Raw genomic sequence first — 24,616 nt, forward strand, 5'->3', positions numbered from 1 at the left:
GCCAAATGATTAATTGACTAATACAAAAGAAACAGGTGAAAAATCTGGGATGGCCAAAGTGGTTACAGTTCATCCAGTGGAATGTCTTATTCAAAATCCATCGAAACTATGAAGATCTACCATTCTGCAACTTCAGTGGCCTCCTTTACCCAAACAATTACCCACACAATACCCGCACCTTTGATTTGGTTTTGGTGTTGCAAGCCAGCTTTCTAAAAATGAAGTGACACTGGTTTAGCAGTTTAGGCAATACTTTTACAGGCTTAATCCACCCTGCTTTTATAGCAGACAATATTTATCAGCGCCACACAAGCCTTCACTTTTATGGCCTCCTTTGACCTTTGCTCCTCTCACTGTGCAAGCTTTCCCCCACCTTTGCCTGTCTTCAGAACAAACCAGACTGAGTAAAAAAAAAGTGTAAAGACTAATTCCACTGTCTGCATATATGTTTTTTGTTACCAATCTACAGGTCATGAGACTAGAATTAATCTGATATTGTCAGTGCAAAGGTACTGGCAGGTACTGGTATTTTATTTTCACTCTATCTCCCAGACACTGACAAACTGGTCAGAAATGGAAATCTGGGGATAATCTCTGTTGTTATTCAGACTGGAGATGCGATGTGGAGGCAGGCCTCAACTTCATGTTTACAAACAGAATGAATTATACTCTCAGTACGTTTCTAAGTGAGACGTCAATTCAGATGGAGTGTGGGAGTCATTCCTGCCCTACCCTCCTTCAGTCTGGTGCATCGACTGTCACTTGACAGTTGTTCATTAACCCATGGAGCACAGGTAGACCAGCCTGTACCAAGGTGGAGGATTATTGAATTCAGGCTTGTACCAGAGGAACAACTGGTGTGAGGACTGCTTTTCTTGTTTTCAATCCCCATTTTCTTTTGCATTTACTAAAAGTGGCTAAGGTCAATATCTTTATCTTTATTTTCTACTCTTACGCGGACGCTAGACAGTGAATCAAGAGACACGGTAACTTCTGGTTAGTCACAGAGGAGCCCTGTTCACTTCTGTTCTTGGACTTCTGTTGTGGAAAGGACCTGTTCAGGTGGGCAAATGTAAAGACCTGCTTTCAGCCTGCCTGTTTATCTGAGCAGAATTATTTGTTTTTGACATGTAGAGACTGTGGAGAAGAAGCAGAGTTCTGAGAGGAAAGGGAAAATCTTAAGGATCAAGATGTGCAGCTCACACTCTTTACCTTACCTGGGAGTGCTGATAATGGCGGTGGCCGCCAACAAGATGCTGGACAACTGTATATCAGGGAACCGCAAATACACCATGAATGTTGTACTGCTGGAGGACACCACTTACGGGTGGAGTCGATCATTTGTGCAGGAAGCTGTGGAACAAGCCATTGAAGAGGAGAATCGAGAGAACATTAAACATGGTATGGACTGATGGTATGACTGAAATACCATCAATTTCATGCAATCTACAAACACATGTTTTTACAACAGCCAATAAAAAAATAAATAATTCAAGGAAAAATGTGACAAAGGCTTGAAACAAAGAAAATTTTGTTGCAAAGAAATATAATAGAAATATAATCAGTCCTGTCTGTCAGCGGGACAGCTGTGATGGCTTTTTATTTCAAAGGTAGGACTTCAGCACCAATGTTTTAAACAACTGGAAGTAAAGTTCTAGCAGCTCCTAGAAAACAAAACAGAGAACTACAAAGTCAAGATGGCTCATGAATGTATGAACTAGTTTCTCTACATCCTGTTGAGTAAGAAGAGGTCATCATTGTTGTGTAAATGATGAAAGACTGCCAAGGATGATAAAGAGAATTAAAATGTAATTTAAAATCAAGATATATCAAGATATATATATGGGATTGTTTCGTGTATTAGTTTAGATAACTTGTCATTTTCAGTAACAATCCATTATAGCTTTACTCTTACTGCCATCATTTTGTCAGAGGGTGGTCTTCTTATTATCAGACCAGACTCTTTTCAATGTTCACTATTTTCCTGCAGCTGCTAAAAATAAACTTGTTGAAATTCTCTGCAGCAGAAAACAAAGGCAAATTTTACACCAGTAGGTAATAAATCAGTCAAATCTAATCTTAACATAGATTAGATTAAAGAGATTGATGAGGTGTTTTTTGATATTGATAACTCTTATCTTCTTTCCATGACTCAAGATTTAAACTTCACTTTGACGGCTAGCTTCAACGGGTTCAACACCACCGTGTACAACCGACAGGGCTGTGGGAGCAGTACCTGTGAGGGAGTGGCAATTCTCAAGATGCTGCATGTGAGTGTGGACAAAAGATGAGATTAAAATGTTTAAAGTGTTTCTTTCATTGTGTATATTAAGGTCAAATTTATCAATTGGTGAAGATGTACTGAGACAATCTCAGACCACTTACTTAACGGTGCAACATAAGAGAGAGAGACACCAGAACCAGAATTTCCGGTGCTGTGTTTACCTCTTTGTCCTCTGTCATTTCTAAAACCTCATTTTTCAGCTACTGTAAATGCTGATAAGATCCAAGGGATTAAACTTTTCTGCAGCTAGGTGGACACCAATAACAAGTTCTCCTGTTGTGGTTTGATATTTGATTGAGTTTATCATCCTTTGGTCACCCTTGAGCTATTGCTCCATGACATGATGGTTATCATGGCACACTTAAATCTGAAGTTATAAATGAGCCATTTAGTCCAACGTTGCAAATATCCACAACTAACAGCCTAAATTGACCACAATATAATGTAGGTGTCATTCTGCTATTACTCCTGCTCTTCAGACAAAGTTATGGGATAGCAGTTCAGGGATTCTGGGAAATCGAGGGAATAACAAACTGATGTAGAACTAGACAAGAAGTCAAGGACAAAGGTAAATCATGAAATAACTCCATGAAGGCACTGAAATCACAGACCTGTGATTCATATTTTCATACAAAACTGTTTTTGTGAGACTTATAATGCCTTTGTTATGACAATCGCTGCATGTACTGTATGCCTCTGCAGAATAATGGTGAAGTCGGATGCATCATGCTGGGGCCTTCCTGCACTTATGCCACATTCCAGTTAGTGGAGTGAGTGTGACTTTTTATTTTCTTTTTGTCTTTACATTATGTATATGCCAATTAGCAACTGACTAATTTTTGGCTTTTCACCCCTGTTGTTTGCCTTAGTGATGAAATTGGCCTGAGCCTGAGCATTCCCATCATCTCAGCCGGGAGTTTTGGTCTCTCATGTGACTATAAGCCCAAACTGACCCGAATTCTGCCTCCGGCACGCAAGATCACAGACTTATTCATCAACTTCATGAAGACAACTTTGCCATTTAAGATTTCTTGGAAGCAGGTCTATGTCTACAAGAAGTCCAGCAATGTAACTGAAGACTGCTTCTGGTGAGACAACACAGGATGCAGGTCACTTACGTGACCTCCGTTGCTTCATTTGGCTCTCCAGCATGTGCCATTTTTTTTTGTCTTGTTTTTTTTTTTGCCTCAGGTACATCAATGCATTGGAAGCACCCTCCGCCAACTTTGCCTCAGACATAAACAGAGAGATGCTGCGTGGGGAGGGCGAGCTGAGGGACGCCCTAAATGCTAAGAAAAGACACAGCAACAGTGGGTATTTTTTGAGTTAGTCTGAAATACATCACACTTAGGGTTAGGGTTAGGCTTGAGATGCGTCATTCCTCCAAGAAACCCTGACCAAGCAAGTGTTGACCTGAAAAACAAAACATCATATTATGTCTACACAATCGATGAGTCAGCTATTTAACACAACAGTTAAAACGTATGTTGTGAAGAGGGAAAATATCAGAATGTAAAATACTAACTATATCAACCTAGTCTTGTTTCTTTGTTATTTGGCTGTATTCTCGTTTTTTTCTGTCAGTTTGTCTATTGAGATTTTGTACAGCATGTACAGCAGCTGGAAAAGAATTGTGTTGAATGTACAGTGCAGCAGAAATGTTTTTTCTTCCTGTTATAGTGAAACTGATTCATTCATTTCAGTTTTCATCTTATGTGGGACCACCGAAGACATTGTTTCAATAAAAGCGGGGGTGGGCCAGATACATGAGGACATCATGTTCATCCTCCTTGATATTTACAAGTAAGCCTGGCTGTGATTTTACCATTTTGCCCATACAATGTAAACAAGGAGCTTCATTCTTTTCAATGTCAGTTGGGAAATTAGAGCGTAATGTGAAACCTTTAGAGTTGTACATTGTACCAGTCAAAAGTCTGGACACACCTTCTCATTCAGTAGCTTTTCTTTAGTCAAACAGGGCTGTTAACTGTGTACAAACCCTACCTCTGCAAAACACAGCTGATGGTCTCAAGCACATTAAGAAGGCAAGAAATTCAACTAATTAACTCTTGACGAGGCACACCTGTGGTCTGAAAACCATTCCAGGTGACTACCTCCTGAAACTGACTGAGAGAATGCCAAGAGTGTGCAAGGCTATCATCAAAGCAAAAGGCTACTTTGAAGAATCTATAACATAAAACATTTTCTGGTTGGTTTAACACTTTTGTTAGCTACATAATTCCTTATGTGTTCCTTCATAGTTTTTATGTCTTCAGTATGAATCTACAATGTAGAAAGTAATAAAAAAAAAAAAAAAGAAAAACAACTGAATGAGAAGGTGAGTCCAAACTTTTGACTGGTAGTGTAGAAGTAATGTTTTTCACAGTGACACCTTTTACCTTCCTCCAGCCCTGATTACTATGTCAACACAACATCCAGTAAGGGAATGGAGAATGTCCTGGTGATCACTCTGCCACCGAGGAACTACAGCCATGGATCAAACTCACTGCACAACAACACGGTGAGCTGCAACTCACAGACGACGACAGTGCAGGAAAACAGCTATGGTACAACTGCATGACTGTTTTTCTCTGTCTTTCAATCTAATTGGCAGATGAATGACTATGTGGCTGGGTATCATGATGGTGTTCTGCTGTTTGGCAAAGTGCTCAGAGCGAGGATGCTTAGCCAGCGACACAACAAGGGATTACATGACGTGCCTCTAAGTGACAACCCGTTTGGAAACGTCTCCTTTAACGGTGCGTATGATCAGTGACATCTCCAGGATTTGCTGCTCTTGTCTTGTGCCTTGTAAAAGTTACCTTCGACTCTCTTAAATGCACCCAACAATTAATCGGTTACTCAAGAAAATTGTTGGCGAATTAATAAATAATGAAGATAATTGATAATTGCAGCCAAATTCGTCCTTACTATTTAGATTTGTGCCAAAATTTTCTGACTAAATAAAATTTTATTCATCTTACTTCTTTTTTTACCTACTCTATAATGAACATTTTGCAGCTCATCCAATGCACTTAGATTGTAATTAAATTAAAAATGCTTTCTTTATTGTGTGTGCATGTGTGTGCTTGCTTCAAGCAGGTGAGGGAGGACACTACAAGATCGACGAATACGGTGACAGAGATGTTAACTTCACTATGATTTACACATCAGCCCTCACTGGCAAGGTTAGACTAATGTCCATTCAGCAGTTTGCACGGACAGATTTTGAGTCAAACTTTATCTTTTTTGTTTTTCAGCCAAAATCTCTGCTTTGCTTTAAAGGGTCAGTGTAAAGATGAACATCTGTTTCTGTATTTTGTCTCCCTCCAGTACGAAACCCTGTTAGTGTTTGATTCATCGCGAAACGAAACCATAGTGCGAGACAAAAACCCCGCGCTGCCGTGGAAACGGGGCCACCTGCCTCCTGACATTCCAGAAAATCCAAATGGTAAGACACAACAAGCACACTCATGGTGTTGAGGTAGTGTGACCTGGAAACTGTTAACGACATACAATGTTTGTTACAGGCAACAAACTCATCAATACCTGAGGATGTCATTTAGAAATATGGTGTGATTTCATGGTCTTTATTCCAAGTAACACTGTAAATGCTTTGTTGTTAATTCCCTTCCAGACTTAGATACGCAGGATGTGATTGTGATTGTTCTGAGTCTTAGTGTCATCGTGGTGACAGCCATCGCTCTCATCTTCTACAGGTAGACGGAAGACACATTTTACAGCTGTATTGCAGGTGCCACATGTACCATTTTCACAAGACAACGTACAAATTCTCTGCTTTCAGAGAACATGAAGATGGTGCAGCAGTTCTGGCTAGGATGTAAAATTATTGGCGATAAAATGTTTTTAATGCCATTTGCAACAAAATGTGGTTTTAGTTGAAGAGCTGAAAATTTAAAGACCAGATAAAGCTGTATGAAGCTTTTATAAAGCTGTTATGTGTGTGTGTGTGTGTGAATAATGTTAGGCAGAACAGGAAAGAACGTCTTATGCAGAAGAAGTGGTCTCACATTGACCCTCAACTGATTGGTCCACTGGATGAGAAGGAGGTCTCACTGAAGGTAAACACCCTCGTTCATCACCTGCACGTTAGATCATAATGCACGTAATATACAGGAGACGCTATGTTTTTGTATTCCAAAAAGTTTGAGAATCAGTGGTTTAATCTGTAGTGGTGTGAAAAGTTTAATATTCGCCCCTAGAAGAATAAAGAAGCATAAAATGAAAACACCTGTTGAAATACAAGTAACTCAAAATTGCACTTAAGGCCAGTACATGAGTAAATGTACTTTTCACCAGAGGTTAGGGGAAGGTAGGTATTATTAAACAATATAATTTGACAAGCATTTGAGTGTAATGAGTGTAACCATAAAGGAGGTACTGTGTAAGGTGCTGTGTGGTGGGCTTGCAACTACCATTTTTCTCCTGTGTATTTATGTAACAGATTGATGACGATAAGAGGAAGGACAGCACGTACTTTTCTCATCGCGGGCGCTATGACAAGAAGGTACGAGCATTCCACCTTTCCAAAAATCAATATTTATTAGTCGAACAAAAAGAATAAAGAGAAAGAGATGATCATGTTGAACCTTTTATCTCGGTGTATGAGTGTGTTTTCTTTCTCTGTCTTCTTCAGCCTGTGATTTTGAAAGAGCTGAAACACACTGAAGGGGATTTCAACGAGGACCAGAGGATTGAGCTTAACACTGTGAGACACCTCTGTTATACACAAAACTCTGTTTTTAAAGCATTCGAGCACTTGGACTTTCAGATTCTCCCCTTCACTTCTTCCTGTCTTCATGTTTCAGCTTCTCCGCATCGACTACTACAACCTGACCAAGTTCTATGGCACGGTGAAGTTTGAGTACGGTGTGTTTGGGGTGTTTGAGCTGTGTCAGAGGGGCTCCCTCCGGGTAAGAGCATGTTTCATTTACTCAGACCCACTGTCTTAAAATTTCCCTGCATGTCAGATCCTGCAGTTGCCAGTGTCATTTATCTATGAGTTAATTTTCTGTCTGTAGGTTTTTAGTACAGAGGAAGACATCTGACATCTCTCTCTCTCTCTCACACACACGCATGCACACACACTGTTCCATAAACTGAATACAGTGTGCGAGCACAGTAGTCAAAGTGATCTTTATCTGTTTCCTTTCCCAGTACATTCTGAATGACAGAATCTCTTACCCTGATGAAACCTTCATGGACATGGAGTTTAAGATATCAGTCATGTATGACATAGCAAAGGTACTGTATGATTTTTTTGTGGGTCATTTATTCACACACTTTCCTGTTTCATTGGACAAATTAGGAAAACGAACTACTTTGTCACATTACTCATTGTGCATTACACAATGAATGGGGATTTATTTTCCCCTCAGTAATAGTTATTTAAATTTAGCATGATTTTCCTAATTGAAGTGTAAACACCCCAGAGAGATTGTAATGACACAAGAAATAGCAACTCTAGACAAATGTCCTGGATTAAAGAGTGTCCTCCTGCTTGGTGTCCCCTACAGGGCATGTCATATCTCCACTCCAGTAATATTGAAGTCCACGGCCGCCTCAAGTCCACCAATTGTGTGGTTGACAACCGCATGGTGGTCAAGATCACTGACTTTGGCTGCCACACCATCCTGAGTCCAGGCAGAGGTGAGACCCAGTTTTACATCATTATTGAGTTTGATTATTGATCTAAACAGTGCGAGTGCCAGCAGCTCAGCTTCTCGTCTCCTCTCCTCTCAGATGTGTGGACGGCCCCGGAGCATCTTCGGAAAGACGGGGTGTCTCAAAAAGGCGACGTCTACAGCTATGCCATCATCGCCCACGAGATCCTTTTGAGGCGATCCCCGTTCTTTACACAGCACTGCTCTAATAATGCAGGTAGGCCTGGATCATTTGGTGCACCATCATACTGCATGTGGAAGATGGGCTGTTGATGGACAACACAGTAATCATCCTCAGCTCTTAAGTCCTGCTCACCTTGTTTACCTGATGGTTGTGTGATCCCTCAGAGAAAATCCACAGAGTGCAGTATCCCACTGAGATGGGAGTGTTTAGACCTGACCTCAGTTTTGACAATGCATCAGAGAGGGAGATCGAGGTAAGACAGCCACCGAACACAGAGGAGCACATTTACTGTTACAGTAACACGCTCTGAGCATAAAGGTGGATCCATCAGTGTTAAATGTAATCAGGGAAATACTCAGCTCTCTCTGCTTTTATTTTTTGTCTGCATGTATGTGTGTGCTTATGTGTGTATACAGCTGTATATGCTAATAAAGACCTGCTGGGAGGAAGACCCAGAACGGAGGCCAGATTTTAAAAGAATAGAGGTAACTCTGGGGAAGATTTTCAGGTACGTCAACACCACACATTCATTAAGGGTGACTTAGCACATGGCCAGATATATGTGGACACCAGACCATCATATAGGCCTACATATGTGATTGTTAAACATCTCAGTCCAAAACCCTGGGGATTAATATGCAGTATGACAGACTTTCCACAGGGTCCACATATTTTTGGCCATTAGTACATATGAAGCTCTTTATTGCTATGAGATAATTAATGCCACACTATTCTACTGCATGATGAGTAAAGCTTTAAATGATATAACTGCTTGTAATGATACATGGTTGTCTTCTTATGCAGTAACCTACATAACCAAGCCACTGAGACGTACATGGACAACCTGATCCGTCGCCTGCAGAATTACTCAAGGACTCTGGAGCGTCTGGTGGAGGAGAGGACCTCTTTGTACAAAGCTGAGAGGGACAGAGCTGATCGTCTCAACTTCATGCTACTTCCCGGGTAGGTTTGTGCCATATCTGTTACATTGGATGGCTGAAAACAGGGGTGTGTTTAAAGTAGACGTGTTTGTACTGACAACCCCACAGGGAATTATCAGCCACCTCTGCAGTTTAGGAGCAAAAGAGACCGATGTTTATCTATTGGTCGAGACAGAGCTAGAAGAAGGGTGACTTTTTGTCTTCTATTTGGTAGGTTTCCTTGAAACACAACTCTAAACAAATACCAATGTTGCTCCTTTACAGCTGGATGTTGAAATCAGGAACTGTTTTTTATTTTCTCTGCCTTTCTCCCTCCTTTTATCAATTGCCTATAATTGTATATTTACCCCTCCCTCCCTTCGTCTCCTAAGCCCAGTGGTGCGTTCACTGAAGGAGACAGGCCGAGTGGAGCCAGAGCTGTTTGAGGAGGTGACCATTTATTTCAGCGACATCGTGGGGTTCACCACCCTCTGCCACTACAGCACCCCCATGGAGGTGGTCGACATGCTCAACGACATCTACAAGAACTTTGACAGCATCCTTGACCACCATGATGTCTATAAGGTGCTTTGCTCGTTGGGTCTTTTATGATCTACTTTTTAACAGTCAGTTAAAGGGTTGGCAGTGCAGCGGTGGAAGTTAAGCTGAGGTTAAGAGGCAGCATGGCCCTGCTGTTTTTCTGAATGTAATTCTTTTTGTATTTATAAGAACTGTTTTGTGACTTAGATTTTAGATTCTGACTGATATTCATCCATTGTCTCTCAGGTTGAGACAATAGGAGATGCGTACATGGTTGCGTCAGGTTTACCCAAACGCAACGGCAACAGGCATGCAGTGGACATCGCCCACATGGCCCTGGACATCCTGGCATTTGTAGGGACTTTTGAGTTGCAGCACCTGCCTGGCATCCCTCTGTGGATCCGCATTGGCGTACATTCAGGTAACAGAAATTCATGGTTTGGTCTTACTCACTGAAATCCTTGTTCTTGTCCATAACCTTCCGCTAAAATATAGGTAGGTAATGATGGTAATGTTTCACCCTTACAACACCAAAGACAAAGATTAAGGCAGAGTAAAAAAAAAAAAAAAAAAAAAGCAACGATAGTAATGTTTGTGTGCATTTGTGTGTAGGACCGTGTGCAGCAGGAGTGGTGGGGAACAAAATGCCTCGTTACTGTCTTTTCGGGGATACGGTCAACACCGCCTCACGCATGGAGTCCACAGGCCTGCGTAAGAGACAGCACATGCGCACACACTTTAACACAGTCACAATGGTGGCAGTCTACACACAGCTTCTGATCTTCATGTTCACAGAGTTAAAGAGAGCTGAAGGTTGAATGACTCAGATGTTTCTTTCTACCTTTGTCATTCCAGCTCTGAGAATTCACGTCAGCCAGTCCACCATCAACATCCTGCAGAGGACAGACTGCCAGTTTGAGTATGAAAAGAGAGGAGAGACATACCTGAAGGTGAGCTGGGTTTGCTTTAACTTTTCACATACTCAGCTATCCCGTCATTTACAACTAGAGTAAACTGTACAGATAGTAGTGACTAATGACCATTTCTTCTGTCTGTGTGTGTCCGTCCGTGTGTCAATAACTCACAGGGTAAAGGCAAAGAAATGACATACTGGTTAACAGGTGTGACTGGGGGAAAATACAACCTGCCCACACCTCCAACAGCGTGAGTAAAACACACTCCCATTCATATTTACACTGACACTTTATAAGACACACGTCTTCTAATGCTGAAAGATACACTCCTTGTGGTCATGTGATCAGTACTCACTGTAATGTATGTGTTATTTTTGAAGCTAAACAGAATCTGTAGATAATTTTGGGCATTTTGCATCTTCCAAACATTTCATGATCCAAAATTATTACTTACTAAATACTGTCTCAGTGAGAACTTCCAGCGGCTCCAGCAGGATCTGGCGGAGATGATAGTGTCCAGTCTGGAGAAGCGTGGAGATGGGAGCGAGGGCTTCGAAAAGAGGAAGACCCTGTCCACCAAAGTCCGTCGGAGGGAGACCAACAGCAGCCTGCAAAGTGACAGCCCGCCTGAGTACTTCCACCTGGCTGTTACTGACAACCCCAGTACCTACTTGTGATTCCACAAAGAACGTTCATGAGAAAAAGCAGGGGTTGCACCATAATCTGTACCTGTCTGAATCAGCACTGTTGGGTTTCTTTGGGCAGCTCTGTCCATCCAGGGGCTGGAGTGACTGGTGGACAGCTATGGAACAAGCAGGCATGTCAGAGGTGAGAAACATGCCTGCCGAAGGCTTCAGTTCTCTTGATTTTTCCCAGACATACACACTTCACATTTCAAACTGTTTCTTGACATTAACTTTGTGTCATCGTTCATTAAAAGGGAAAATCCGTTTATGCATATATTTGTATATCATTTGCTGTGGCAAATAGAAGAAGTAGTAGTAGTGCTGGAAATAAGGCCTTCCTCTTTTGTTGTGTGGCACTGACACAAACTTTACATCATTACATTTGACCTGTTATTCATGGGAATAAGGAAGGAACCAAACAGTAAAAGTGACAGAAAGAGTAGCAAACATCTGCAAAATATAACTTTTTTTAACTGTGCAGAAAACAGCATTTTCTTTTGAGGCTCACTTTGTGTTTGTTGATTTTGACATTATCACTTGGGGGCGCTAAAGTCACACATTTTTCAAAACTGGCTACAAATTTTACTTTTAATTTTACAAGCAAAGTAATTGTCACAACTCCATGGATTTGAGAGTGAGAGTCCTCCTTTGACAGCTATTAACAAATCATATGGTCAGAAAATGAATCCAGATACTGAGGGAAGATATCAAATATACTTTTCTTGCCTTTACTTTGAACAGTTCTCTGTTTATAGTCAGATGGTCCCTGCTGGAAGCTCACTGATTGAGAAAGTTTGACAAAATTATTTACCATGTAAATAGCCTTTTCTGCTGCAAAGACAGTGAAACTATATCCAAACAATACCTGTCAAGAATATTTCTCTTTTGCACCATAACAATGCTAACTTGTTTTCAGAACATATTTCTGTGATGATTCTTTTTTGTTTTGTGTTTTATTAAATGTTTGAAATATAGCACAAGGTTCAGAGCAGTTTCTTTGTTTTGTCTTTTGGCAAAACTTTGCAGTAAAATACATTAAAACTATACACAGTCTTACATGGTATAACTGGACACCAATGTACACATCACAACAGGTGTATTTTTTTTTTTTTCAAGCAGTGGAGAAAAATAAAACAGCAGCTGTAAAAAAAAAAAGTCTAATATCATATAAAAACCATGATAACATGGTAGAAACGAATCTCACCAAGAACACACACATACGCGCACACACACACACTCACGCAGCTTTATACAGTTTTAGTTGTAACTAAGGCAGTTCCACCAAGCTCTGTGGCAGGAAGTGGGATCCTGTGCTTGATCACTGTGCTGCATTCAGGCAGCCCTCTGCCTCCATCTGTCTCAACATGCTTGGCAGGGCCCCTGCAAGTGATGAGGCCCTCCTCCCACTTTGAGCCGTTTGGGGCCCCCAGGTGCAGGTGAGGACAGAGTGACGGGGCCTCTGCTGCTCTCTGAAACATATCTGCCTGACCATTTCTTTCTGAATGCAGTTTCTTGGCAGGTGTCTCTGTTTTCTGGAGAAGTTCATGTCCTGGTTCTGCATCTTCTGTGACAGAAACACAAACACGAGAGTCTCTAAATATTCACACTGAATATAACATATTGTGTGACAGGATCTCATTGATCCCATCAACACACTTGTGGATCTGAACTGGGAAACTTATCTCACACTCTAATATAAATTAGAGACACCATTTGTTTTTAGCCACTAAGGTTTCCAGTCAAGAAAACCATGTAATATACAGTGGACAAAAGAGAAAAGGGGACATCACGGTTCCATGCAAACACCACAGGACATGACCATCAAATGCCATCAAATGCCATGCAACCGCACATATCCAGTATACCTACATATTAACCCACCACTGAAAGTTGTGGATCTTTTGATATTGTATAAATCAAAACATTTTAAGGTACCTTGATTTAAAGTGGGTCAAATATATTAAATAGTCAGATTTCTCTTACTCTTTTCTGGCACAGTGTCCCATGTGGCTCTGTTTTCTGAAAGGGTGTTTCTATCCAAAAGGCAACGTTATTCACTTCAGCTCCTCATTTGAGTCATCAGAAACATGTGATCAGCTAAGAATGAAAATATTGATCTGTGTGAGGATCAACAGCATGTTGTTTTCTGCATTATATCATAAGTAAAACAATGATGTGTTTTACAACAAGTGGGAGAAGCTGAATACCTTCACCCTGCTAATCTGGATTTTACATTCCTGGTTGTCCTGTGGATAAAGGTCTATTTACAAACAGTTGTATTGAGTCAGTAAAAAAGCAAAGAATGTAGCTTCTCCTCAGCCCTGAGATTTGTTCTTGTGTTATACATGTAATTGGGTTAAGACTGCACAGGAGTTGCATTCTAGAAGGTTAAAATTATGGTCATGTTGGCATAATTGTTAAATAAAGCACAAAAGCTCGAGCTGTTGTGCTTTATCTAGACCTTCATCACCGCAAGAGTCACTGAATGAGCTGCTGTACAAAAAGACAGACTGGTCACATGACTTCCAGGGTCGTTTTAGATACACTGGTTTTAATCAGCATGTTTCACAGAGATAAACACAGATGTGAGAAGCTTTCACAGCTTTATGTATACAACATGAGCTCTCTATCCACCAGGTCACACCCCCACATAAGGCTGTTAAAAGACTGAGTGGAAGCTGTTCTGATTTTAGTGCCTCTCTAGATGTCTTTTTGTCAGTTTGTGTGTTTTCAAGGTCACGCGGAGACCTAGTTCGTCCGGCCTAACCAACGGATGTGTGTTGGAACCAGAATAGCTGGTAAGAGAACGGGGTTGACCCATGGGACGAGTGAGAAGAAGAGAACAGAAACTGTGGAGTTTCTACTGTGATGAACGTCACACTTCATCACCTGCCTGCCTGCAACCCCACTTCCTCCACACGACTCTCAGATGCCTGCTCTGCATGTCAGAAGCCCCACTTGCAGGAACAAAAAAAGAAATAAATAAATACACCACCCACTGGGGCCCACCACCCATGGGAGGTGCCGTAGGACTTCGGTGCATTGTGGACTGGGCGGCAGTCGCCCCCGCGACCTGGGCCTGGACCCAGATAAGTGGCAGATGATGTTATGACATGACCATCCACTGGATGAATGCTTGAAAAACTGCGTGCTGTCCTAATATAATGAACTTCACTGAGGAAATATTTAATCCATCCATCCAGGCATGGAGGATCACAGGACTTAAAGGATCCGTTCCTTTACCTGTCACATTATAATATTTTATTTTACAAGAAAAGTTACATACGTTTACATTATACGTGTTGAAAGGTCAATTACTGACACTGATATTTTCAGAATAAAGTCACAGAAACTTGATATATAAATAAAATAAATTTATGTAGCCTCTGAAACAGCATTTAAATCATTATGTGACACCCACTCTCTAAAGAAAAGAAGAGACTAAAAATTAAAGAGAATCTTATCATATGAATCATTAACACTAGTTGTCCTTACCTGCAGGGCTATTGAGTCTGGTCTGTCGTCTGCATATGATGAACCAGAGAGCAAGAGCCACGATGGACCCCACTGTGGCCAGCACCACGAAGATCCACAGAGCTTGACTCAGCACGACCGGTGGGTCGGCCTGGGTTGTGGAAATCTTGTCTTTCACCCAGTTCACAACAGCCATAGTTGGCTCTGAGGAGAACAGACAGATTAGCAACCTCAACAATAGAAAAGTTTATATTTTCAATAGCTGTAAAGACCAAGTTATCATTTAGGTTGTGAGCATAAACTGGAAGTTTACAAGCATTGATTTGATGCAAAGGGAGCAGACATAAGCTTCTCATCTCAAGATGAGAAGTGCCCCCACCACAGGCAGTTAAAATAATTTAAAGACCATAAGCAGCTGTACACAAGTGTAATCTCTTAAATGGTTTGCACCAAAGAGGAGAAAATAAATACAAGTCGATCAGCTGGAAAACAACACATCTCTGATGTTTTAGACAGCCAGGAAGAATACATGTCAACATAACAGCGTCAAGTCAATCTAGCTCTAAAACCAAGACAAATACAAAGATGTTTTGAGACTTAAAACATTGGGACAGCAGTTCTGCCATGTTGGTTCTCACCTGTTGGTACTGGCTCAGTTCTGGTTTCAGTCTGACTGGGGACACAGGTGTTGACGAGGTAGTCCCACTTCTGGCCAGCTGAACAGTCCTTCTTGGCCATGGCTGAAACGGGGTGAGCAATGAGGAGACCTGCTACAGTGTTACCCTTTGCTAAACTTGTGTTTGTGACTCAATACAAAAAAAAAAAAAGGAGTTGAAGATAGAACTGTGAGACACGGAGGAGGGACGTAATGAGAGGATTTATGAAATGAATGCAGGGTGTCAAACAGTTTCAGTTCCTCCATTTCGTAGGAAAGAGTGAATCACTACGTGTCTCTGGGGGCAGACGCTGTGTTATCTGTTTGATAAACAAAAAAGGTCCTGACTTTCAATCTCCTTAGGATTAAATCCTTCACTGAAATGCCGCTGGAAACAACAGGGTGGGCAGTTCTGTAATTTTAGTGAGCAAAAATAAAAACAAGCATAGATAATTCATCAAAACAGATGTGGAACAGGGTTCACTCAGGGTGAGCCCAGACATGAAGAAACATCCAAATAATGTGCTCCAGCTGTTGCAACAGACAGAAACTATTTAACACTGAATATGGTGCAAAATGAAAATACTTACATACCATATTACCAAAATGTGATCCCACTGCAACACTGACAACAGAACAATCTGGCAGATGGAAATAGCTGGTTTAATCATGGAGGCTTTGACTGGGGAATGGGGAACAGGTGAAGTGGGTGGGACTTGTGGGGAAGTCTGGGGGCACCTAGTGGCTAGGTGGAGCATGGCAAGGACTGGAGAGTTCCAAAGAAATGCAGGGGCCTGGGGGAAGTGAATGCACAATGGACAAAATACACTGGACTGAGGCAGGGATCACTACTGTAATTTGTAAAATTGTGGCTGTTGAACTGTTCATCAGCATGGTCAGTCGGGGTAAGGGAGGCTGACTGCATAAATTTAGACAGAAATAATATTGAAGCCACTACAATGGTTCATTGGTTGTTTAATAGATTACCATGATGACTGCTGATCAGATTTAGTTCCCAGTTATCTCTAATTCATGAATAAGATCACAGGCTTCTAAATCATAAATTTGTGGCGTGTTCAGAAATAACACTTTATTATTTGTCATACTAACTCATGCAATGAGGCAGCTTTGCTACAGTGGGTACGGAAAGTATTCAGACCCCCTTAAATTTTTCACTCTGTTATATTGCAGCCATTTGCTAAAATCATTTAAGCTCATTTTTTTCCTCATTAATGTACACACAGCACCCCATATTGACAGAGAAACACGAAATTGCTGAAATTTTTGCAGATTTATTAAAAAAGAAAAACTGAAATATCACATGGCCATAAGTATTCAGACCCTTTGCTGTGACCCTCATATATTTAACTCAGGTGCTGTCCATTTCCTCTGATCATCCTTGAGATGGTTCTACACCTTCATTGGAGTCCAGCTGTGTTTGATTCTACTGATTGGACTTGATTAGGAAGGCCACACACCTGTCTGTATAGACCTTACAGCTCACAGTGCATGTCAGAGCAAATGAGAATCATGAAGTCAAAGGAACTGCCTGAAGAGCTCAGAGACAGAATTGTGGCAAGGCACAGATCTGGCCAAGGTTACAAAAAATTTTCTGCTGCACTTAAGGTTCCTAAGAGCACAGTGTCCTCCATAATCCTTAAATGGAAGACGTTTGGGACGACCAGAACCCTTCTGGCTGTCCAGCCAAACTGAGCAATCGGGGGAGAAGAGCCTTGGTGAGAGAGGTAAAGAAGAACCCAAACATCACTGTGGCTGAGCTCCAAAGTCGGGAGATGAGAGAAAGTTCTAGCCAGAGCCCTGACTTAAACCCAATTGAGCATCTCTGGAGAGACCTGAAAGTGGCTGTCCACCAACGTTCACCATCCAACCTGACAGAACTGGAGAGGATCTGCAGGGACGAATGGCAGAGGATCCCCAAATCCAGGTGTGAACAACTTGTTGCATCACTCATGGCTGTATTAGCTCAAAAGGCTGCTTCTACTAAATACTGAGCAAAGAGTCTGAATACTTATGGCCATGTGATATTTCAGTTTTTCTTTTTTAATAAATCTGCAAAATTTTCTCTGTCAATATGGGGTGCTGTGTGTACATTGAGGGAAAAAATTAACTTAAATGATTTTAGCAAATGGCTGCAATATAACACAAAATTTTAAGGGGGTTTGAATACTTTCCCATTGTATCTAGCATTTTCTGATAATGACTTCTCCAGAGCTTTTTGGAATTGATGGTTGTGAACTGTTCCAAAAGTTCCACAGTGAAGCAAGCTATGAAATATTTAAAGAGGGAAATAACTGGAATTATTGACTGAATGCAAAGCATTCAATTCAAGACGGAACAGAACTTGTACAATGGTAATATTTTAATATACAACCAATACATGAGATGACAGCAAGATAGAAAATGTGCAGTATTACACAAAGAAGCACAGGCTTATAGAAAAATACAAACCTAAGACGATTTCATTGTGCACAATACAAAAATAAATGCTCCCAAATCACATCAGCAGAGAAGATCACCTGCCCTGAGTATAACATTGCACTGATTGTTTCGTTTACCATTAAAGTGATAGTGTTGTCCTATATGGACACATTCAAGCTTCAAACAAAAGGATTAAAGACAGCATAGCCACTGAGATTTAATGCATTGGTTTTGCATTTTATAAAATTACCAAGTTAACTGTCAGTTTAAGGCACGATTGGCTGCAGGTATAAAAAACACTTCTGATTTCTACTGCATTCCAATGTAAATCATTATACCCTGAGTAGAATGTGCGTAAAAACACAGATTTAAAATCTGATTGGCAGTTTGCAGGGAAGCACTGAATTTTAAAAAAAAAGCACATATTGGTGGGACGCAATTCTGATCTCCAAGCACCAGTTAAAGTAAAATGATCACTGTGTAAACAGATATATAAATTGCAAAAGAAACAGATTGTACCTTCTACCCTGGACATTCATTTGTCTGTAAATGTTTGACCCGAAAGCATCTCTCTCTCTGTCTCACCCCTCCCCCCCCCACACACACACAAACACACACCTCACGGCTTGAAGAGAAGAGGCTGCATCTCGATGAAGGTGAAGTTGTAGTACCGTGGCAAACCTTGGTGGCTGATGCTGCTGAATTTATCCCAGAAGAACGGCGGGAGTCCGTCCTGTGTGGTTGGCCCGTTCACCGCCTCCGCACGGAAGTCCCCAGCCATTTGGAAATCTGTCACCTGGACCGAGAACAGCACACAAATGTGAGAAAATCTGAGCTGAGTTACAGAGCATTCGATGCTACAAAACCTACGTGACCTCTTATTAATGTAAGATGACTGCAGTGACAGGACTTTACCTTTGTGTCATAGCAACCTCCTGGTGAAGGCCTCTCTGACCTCAAGTCGTTACGGCAGCAGATGGACTTGCAGGGGTCATCTTTGGAGTATGGATCCTTCTTGTAGTCTGAAAATGGGAAAATGACAGTGACACACTTCTGGGGCTAAGAAGTAGATCTTTATTTAAAATGTGGGACCAACTTTATTTGAGATCTTCTGTTTAGTATCCTGAACAGCAAAGATTCATGATTGACCTGCTGCTATCAGGGTTAGGTACGGCAAGATATTACTGTCTTTTAAACTGAGCCATCAGTGTGAGACTAAATGCAGCATTGTGATTGGTGCTACTTTCACTGTAGGAGGAACTAAAGGGAAAACCCAAGCTTATAGAAACATAAGACATGCAGGCTCCGGCTGATACAGAGAGCCAGGTGAATGTGTGAATGTCACATAAACCACGCACCATTGAACCTCATGATGTGCTTCAAGGAGTCCAGGTCCTTGACGTTGGCCTGGTCACGCCGGAAGATCTTTGCTCTGGGACAGAGATCATAAGAGAAGTCCTCTCCGTACTCCTTCAACATTTCTCCATAACCGCTCAGCATGTAGATCTTCCGATGGAAAGGAATGTTGTAAGACGGCCAGTATCCTGTGGTAAGCAGAGGCAGTAAAGAAAGATGAGCTCTCCACAAGAAACAAATACTGTAGGAAACAGAACAAAGATCTGTTGTTACCTCTGCGCAGAGCCTGTGTCTGGTCGGAGTACTCCACCAGGCCCGGGATCTGCTCCACCACAGTCAGAGCCCCGTCATCAAGACTTTGGCTTAACTTTACTTTGCTCCTGTCCAGCACCATGTACTGGTTGTTGTAGGTACCTATGAGAGTTGTGTGTGGGTGATGCATTAACTGTCATTAGTGCCTTGATTTACATTTTAAATGCATGTTTAGCACTGACGTGGAAGCTTAGTGCTATACAAATACATAATCTATGTTCTCCACTGACCAGAGTTATACTGAGAGAAGATTTTGGCCCACCCCTCTCCGGTATGTGCCAGACTGTGAGCCAGCCTGACCCTCTGCCATGCCAGTAAGCTTTTGGGGGTGAGTACGTGAAAAAGAGAGGAGTTGAAAACATTGTTGGTGGTTTGGGTCATCATCAGACCACTGCCCAAGAGATAGAAGTCATCCAGAGACACCAGGAAACCTGAGGGAGAAAGATAAGAAGATCTGAGAACAGGCCTTCAAACTCATAGGTATAAAACAAAGAAGCAGAATACAACTATGAAACATGACTGTGTGACACCAGAAAGGAAGTAGCAGTAAGCCAATAATAATAATAGATTTTATAATAACAGGTTTTTCCTGTTGCCATTAAATGTAATGAAAAGTCTGAAACCGGCAAGAACTTCGACAAGTTCCCTCTGATTTCACCGCTATCCTTGTTCTCTTTGAAGAGTTCCTGTTCAGCAGAGTTCCTGGGGCCTACATACCAGGGTAGCTGCTGAAGGACAGTTTCCCAGTGGCGGTGTGGGGCTCACTGATGTGGAAATCCCAGTGTTTGTAGATCCGCATCGTGGCAGCGTACGTGTACCAGCTGGAGTGGGCAAACAGGAGGTTCTCAAAGCCAGGCAGCATCTGAGGAAGAGAGCGGAAAACAGAAAAGCAGAACAGAATACTTGAGCTCTCACCCCGATTTAAGGTCAGAGAGGTGAAAAAGCCTCCTATTGCACATCTATGAACTCCTCAGTCACTCTTTGGTGATTCCCACCAAGAGATACCCAACATTTCAGGCTGAATATGTGAGAAAAATGATAGGAAAGCCATTTCATGTAATGGCAGAGCCACAAAAAAAAAGACATCTTGGATTTCACTGTCAAGGGTCATATTGCTGCAGTGATATCTAAGAAAAAACGACAAAATGTTAATGTGGCAGTGCTCACCCGTGTAACAAATATGTTTTCTGTCATTCTGAAGCCACTTAAGGGAAAAAAGAAGCTATTATTGACTTGAATTAATGAGTTAATATGTTGGAGCAGCTACACAATTAACTGTAATCCAAGTAACGTGAAAAAAAATAAGGAAATGGAAATAAGTATTGTATATAATCAATGCACCACTACATCTGTTAACACTTCACTGTTTTTATTTAGCTGAGCTATCAGAATACATGTGATTACAGCTGATGTTAGAGCTGCATGGCTTATTTTAGACAGGAGCTTACACAACATTGTCCATTGGCTGCATTTCTTATGTGAAGTACATAACAGGCATTACAGCCTGAGTAGAACATGTTTTGACCTCTGACCTTGATGAGTGCAGAACAATGTCCCATCCCTGGAAGTTTGAAGTCTCTGAGTGGAGGGTTGGAGCTGGGGACCAAGGCTGGGATCAGATCCAGCAGGTCTCCCACTGCATTCAGGAACTGGATGTCGAACAGGGACAGCGGCTGTGGGAAGAACACGAGATAAACAGCTGTAAGTCAGAAAATGAAAACGAATAGTGCTGTTGCCTTCACAGTGACAGCCACAAATCCAAAAATAAGTCCAGCGCAAAACAACTGATAAACTCATGAACTGAGAAAGAAAAATATTCAAAATCACTGAAATCATGAGCTATTTGGAGACCTTTCATGTTCCTCTTCGTCTTATTAACCCTAAAGTGACGCTTGAAGCAAAACTACCATTTAAATTTTACTGACAGTATGTCTATTATTTTATTTTGGTTTATGCACTGGTTTTTTTTGCACATAAAGGAGAATTTTTGCTCTTACTTTTCTGTATAAGCTAAGATGTAAATGCTCTGTTTAAATAATATTCACATTCTACGGCCTTTATACCTTTTTCCCTTGTTTCTTGGCCCATTCTGCTACTCCTGCTTGTAGTCCATCCATCTGGGCCACGATGAAGCCTGCATGTTTCCACAGAGGATCAGAGCTCTTGTTCAGTTTCACCATCTCTCTGACCCATGAATCCTGCTTCCTACAAGCATAAGAGTGACACCTGCTGATTACTGCTTCTATTATTCATCATAATGATTTACTGTATAACACCTCATAAACAAAGGTGCTGTTAGCTTGTGGTGTAACAGATATTATATAGTATTAAAAAAAATCTAAATTTAATCAGAAATTCTGATTTTCAAATAAATAATGCTGTCTACGTTCTCCTCTTTCTACTGACCTTTACAGTGTGATCATTATCATGACAAACTAAACCACGCTGTGGTCTGGTAAAGAGCAGCTGAATGCCATTACAAAGAGCGACATCACACCCTGGGCTGCGAGCAGCATGAGCTAAGCTGAACCTCTCTGAGAAGAGGATATGAAAGATGATAGTGATGTGTGACTCAGGCTGTGTGCTCTGGTTGAGTGTGGAGGTGCAGCTCGTGTGTAAAACAAAAAGAGAACTGACTCACGCCATGAAACTCTTAACCGGGCCGAGGATCTTTGGTTCGCGGATCAGCTGTGGATACATGTTGGTGTAGTGGTCCATCATCTGCCTAGGGGGGTGCATAAGAATATTAAATACATGTATTCAGAATAACAAAAATACGACATTTAGAATCTTGAAACAAAGAAACTAATAATGTTTGGTTAGTCAATTGTTTTCTCTTCACCGGATGATTTTGTATTTATGTGCTGTACCAGGTTGGAGGCTGAGTGTCATGACTAGCCCCTAAGGGGGCTTTTTTTTCTGAACCCTTTTTGTTATGTTTAGAGCTCTTTCGTGGACATTTTCAGAGTCTTGTTTAGTTTGTTAAGTTTTGTTCATAGTTCCTGTTTTATTTTGAAATCATTGCCCTTGTGTATCTTGTCTTGCTTCACTTCCTGTCTTTGTCTTGTTTCCCACCTTTGTGATTGTCTGTCCCGCCCTAATTGGTTTCACCTGTTGCCCTTTGCCTTGTGTATTTAAGTCTGTCATTTGGCTGTGCTCTTGTCAGTTTGTTTTTGTCTCTTGCTGTTACCTCACGTCTTTTGCCTTGTCTTTTGTTTCTCGTCTTGCCTCTCGTCATCGTATCCACAGTCAGGCTGTGTATTTATTTGTTACTTTGTTTCTTGTTTGGTTTTAGCTCCTTGTTCTGTCTTTCTCCTCGCTAAGAGTGATTTTGTGTTTGCATTTTGTATTTTTGTTTTTGCGCCTTTTTCCTCTTTATGGGTGATCCTTGTTTGAAACTTTGTTAGACTAAAAACTATTATTTTTGATTTCGTCTGTGGGTTTGTGCATTTGGGTCCAAGTCAAGTCGTGACACTCATGGGTGCTGTCAATCTTTTCTTAGTTGTTACTGAAGGTACCAAAGACCAAAGTTTCTTATCTCTCTCTGGTGTCTCACCACAGTTTAGTCAACAACAGCTTATCAGCTTCTGATTGCAGTGGCCACTGTTCAACATGCTGACAAACCAATCACCAGTTTGATCACTGATATTTGGTTTGTTTTGATGATCAAACGTTTGAGTGGCATGAATGGGCCAAAACAGACCTTATTGTGAAATGACAGGGATCCTACAGGAATAATGCATTTGTCATACTTACTGGGCTGTGAGGAAACCTTCGAGGTAGCCGGCCAGGAAGAAGATGACATCATCCGTCTTAGGGGTCTTTCCATAGCCGGCACGGATCTCTAGGACACTCCAGCCTGTACTGTTCAGGGTACTGTTCAGGTACCCGTATGCATCCCCCTCTGTCTCCAGAACCCCCTCCTTTAGCAGGACCAGCTTATGTTGGGCGTCCCAGTACACTGTGGCGGCTGTCATCTCTGAGAGGAAATCACCATTACAAGGACATATATGAAACTAGATGGCCATGCAAGTTCTGCAATACAGCAGTTATGCAGACTGATGTGTAAAAGACAAAAAAAATAAAAAAATAAAAAATCAAAATTTAAAAATCAGCAACTGCTGACATTTCATTGTTAAGCTTCTACTGGCATACTAATAGAGTGACAATACAATTTATGCTTCTCTATCATAGCCTGCATTTTTTATTAGCTGCGGTGACAAATGACACCTACTACTTGAGGGTCACAAGACAAGAAGAGGTGTATCTCATTTCCTTAAATTCTCCTTCCCAAACTTGAAAACTTGAATGTATGGATTTCTTTCTTTTTTTTCTTTTATTTAGGTAAAAGATTCTGCACAGGTTTGTGTTACAGAGGATTTATGCGTACAAACGAAAACGAAAGTTAAAACAATCATTTCTGTGACAGGAGCCTTCGTGGGGATTACGCTGTAAAATCACCACATTCAGCTCAAGATGAGATCTCCAACGCACCTCAAATCACAGCAGCTGACAGAGAGAGCAGATATCACTGATATAAAGCAGCGCGCATGCTTTAAGCCAAACATTGTTAATTCTTGCAAAAATATATACATATATATATAAAGTCAATAGATCCTTATACAACCACACGTGATTCCACACAAACTTGGCCTACTTACTGTCTGCAGAGGCGAAGGTCGCGACCGCATCGAATAAAAAAAGGACACAAAGCCTCTTTACCAAAAGCATGTCTGCGTGGAAGCAGCTAAAAGCTAAAACAACTGCAGACCAGAGACGAGGATCAGCCAAAAGTGGCTCAGGCAAAGAGGAAATCAGTTGTTTTGCGGCGAAGGGAAAGTCCGGGGCTGCAGGAGTTTCAGCGGAGCGGCGCGTTTCCTGATTGGCTGCGGGCCTGAGCAGAAGGGAACACCGCAACGTACATGTGGCGTTTAAGAGCGAGCAGAGTCGTGTTTATTTCAGCGTAGGCAGCAATAACTTAAAAGCATTTCAGCCAAACATGTTGCCTTTCGGTATCACTAAGAGGAGCAAAAGCTATCACCCCAGATGGGACTCGAACCCACAATCCCTGGCTTAGGAGGCCAGTGCCTTATCCATTAGGCCACTGGGGCTCTGCGCCTTACCAGCGTTGATAAATACCATCTTATACAGAAACAGCTAACGCCAGG

General features: G+C 41.5%; 2 protein-coding genes and 1 non-coding gene across 3 annotated transcripts; 1 reads left to right on the plus strand and 2 right to left on the minus strand.

The window, feature by feature from the left end:
* Positions 1-1,190: 1,190 nt before the first annotated feature.
* Positions 1,191-11,203, plus strand: gucy2ca (guanylate cyclase 2Ca). Its single transcript, XM_041062820.1, has 27 exons — positions 1,191-1,401; positions 2,158-2,270; positions 2,987-3,054; positions 3,154-3,372; positions 3,476-3,594; positions 3,988-4,087; positions 4,694-4,805; positions 4,899-5,043; positions 5,387-5,472; positions 5,618-5,735; positions 5,922-6,003; positions 6,273-6,366; positions 6,750-6,812; positions 6,942-7,013; positions 7,114-7,218; positions 7,463-7,549; positions 7,822-7,954; positions 8,048-8,185; positions 8,317-8,405; positions 8,569-8,660; positions 8,957-9,115; positions 9,465-9,657; positions 9,859-10,033; positions 10,225-10,323; positions 10,468-10,562; positions 10,700-10,776; positions 10,996-11,203. The coding sequence occupies exons 1-27, from the start codon at positions 1,191-1,193 to the stop codon at positions 11,201-11,203; spliced, it is 3,252 nt and encodes a 1,083-aa protein (XP_040918754.1).
* A 6,500-nt stretch (positions 11,204-17,703) lies between these two features.
* plbd1a (phospholipase B domain containing 1a) lies at positions 17,704-24,310 on the minus strand. The gene is made up of 11 exons (XM_041063513.1): positions 24,110-24,310; positions 23,205-23,427; positions 22,090-22,173; positions 21,512-21,653; positions 20,981-21,121; positions 20,166-20,310; positions 19,679-19,879; positions 19,410-19,550; positions 19,139-19,324; positions 18,696-18,802; positions 17,704-18,576 (listed from the first exon to the last, which is right to left on the minus strand). The coding sequence occupies exons 1-11, from the start codon at positions 24,177-24,179 to the stop codon at positions 18,400-18,402; spliced, it is 1,617 nt and encodes a 538-aa protein (XP_040919447.1). The 5' UTR covers positions 24,180-24,310; the 3' UTR covers positions 17,704-18,399.
* Positions 24,311-24,486: 176 nt separating this feature from the next.
* On the minus strand, positions 24,487-24,559 carry trnar-ccu. Its single transcript has one exon. It is a non-coding gene; the product is annotated as a tRNA-Arg (tRNA).
* Between the last annotated feature and the right edge of the window lie 57 nt (positions 24,560-24,616).

The sequence above is a fragment of the Toxotes jaculatrix genome, chromosome 18, assembly GCF_017976425.1.
Source record: "Toxotes jaculatrix isolate fToxJac2 chromosome 18, fToxJac2.pri, whole genome shotgun sequence".
NCBI classification, from domain to species: Eukaryota; Metazoa; Chordata; class Actinopteri; family Toxotidae; genus Toxotes; species Toxotes jaculatrix.

Bases quoted from the DNA above. Each gene is read 5' to 3' on its own strand.
- gucy2ca (XM_041062820.1), top strand. From the start codon at position 1,191: ATGTGCAGCTCACACTCTTTACCTTACCTGGGAGTGCTGATAATGGCG. The intron at 4,806-4,898 runs GTGAGCTGCAAC...TCTAATTGGCAG, and splicing joins ACTCACTGCACAACAACACG to ATGAATGACTATGTGGCTGG. The intron at 7,955-8,047 runs GTGAGACCCAGT...CTCTCCTCTCAG, and splicing joins CATCCTGAGTCCAGGCAGAG to ATGTGTGGACGGCCCCGGAG.
- plbd1a (XM_041063513.1), bottom strand. From the start codon at position 24,179: ATGCTTTTGGTAAAGAGGCTTTGTGTCCTTTTTTTATTCGATGCGGTC. The intron at 21,654-22,089 runs GTGAGTCAGTTC...TTATGCTTGTAG, and splicing joins CCGGTTAAGAGTTTCATGGC to GAAGCAGGATTCATGGGTCA. The intron at 18,803-19,138 runs GTGCGTGGTTTA...TCCCATTTTCAG, and splicing joins GCACATCATGAGGTTCAATG to ACTACAAGAAGGATCCATAC.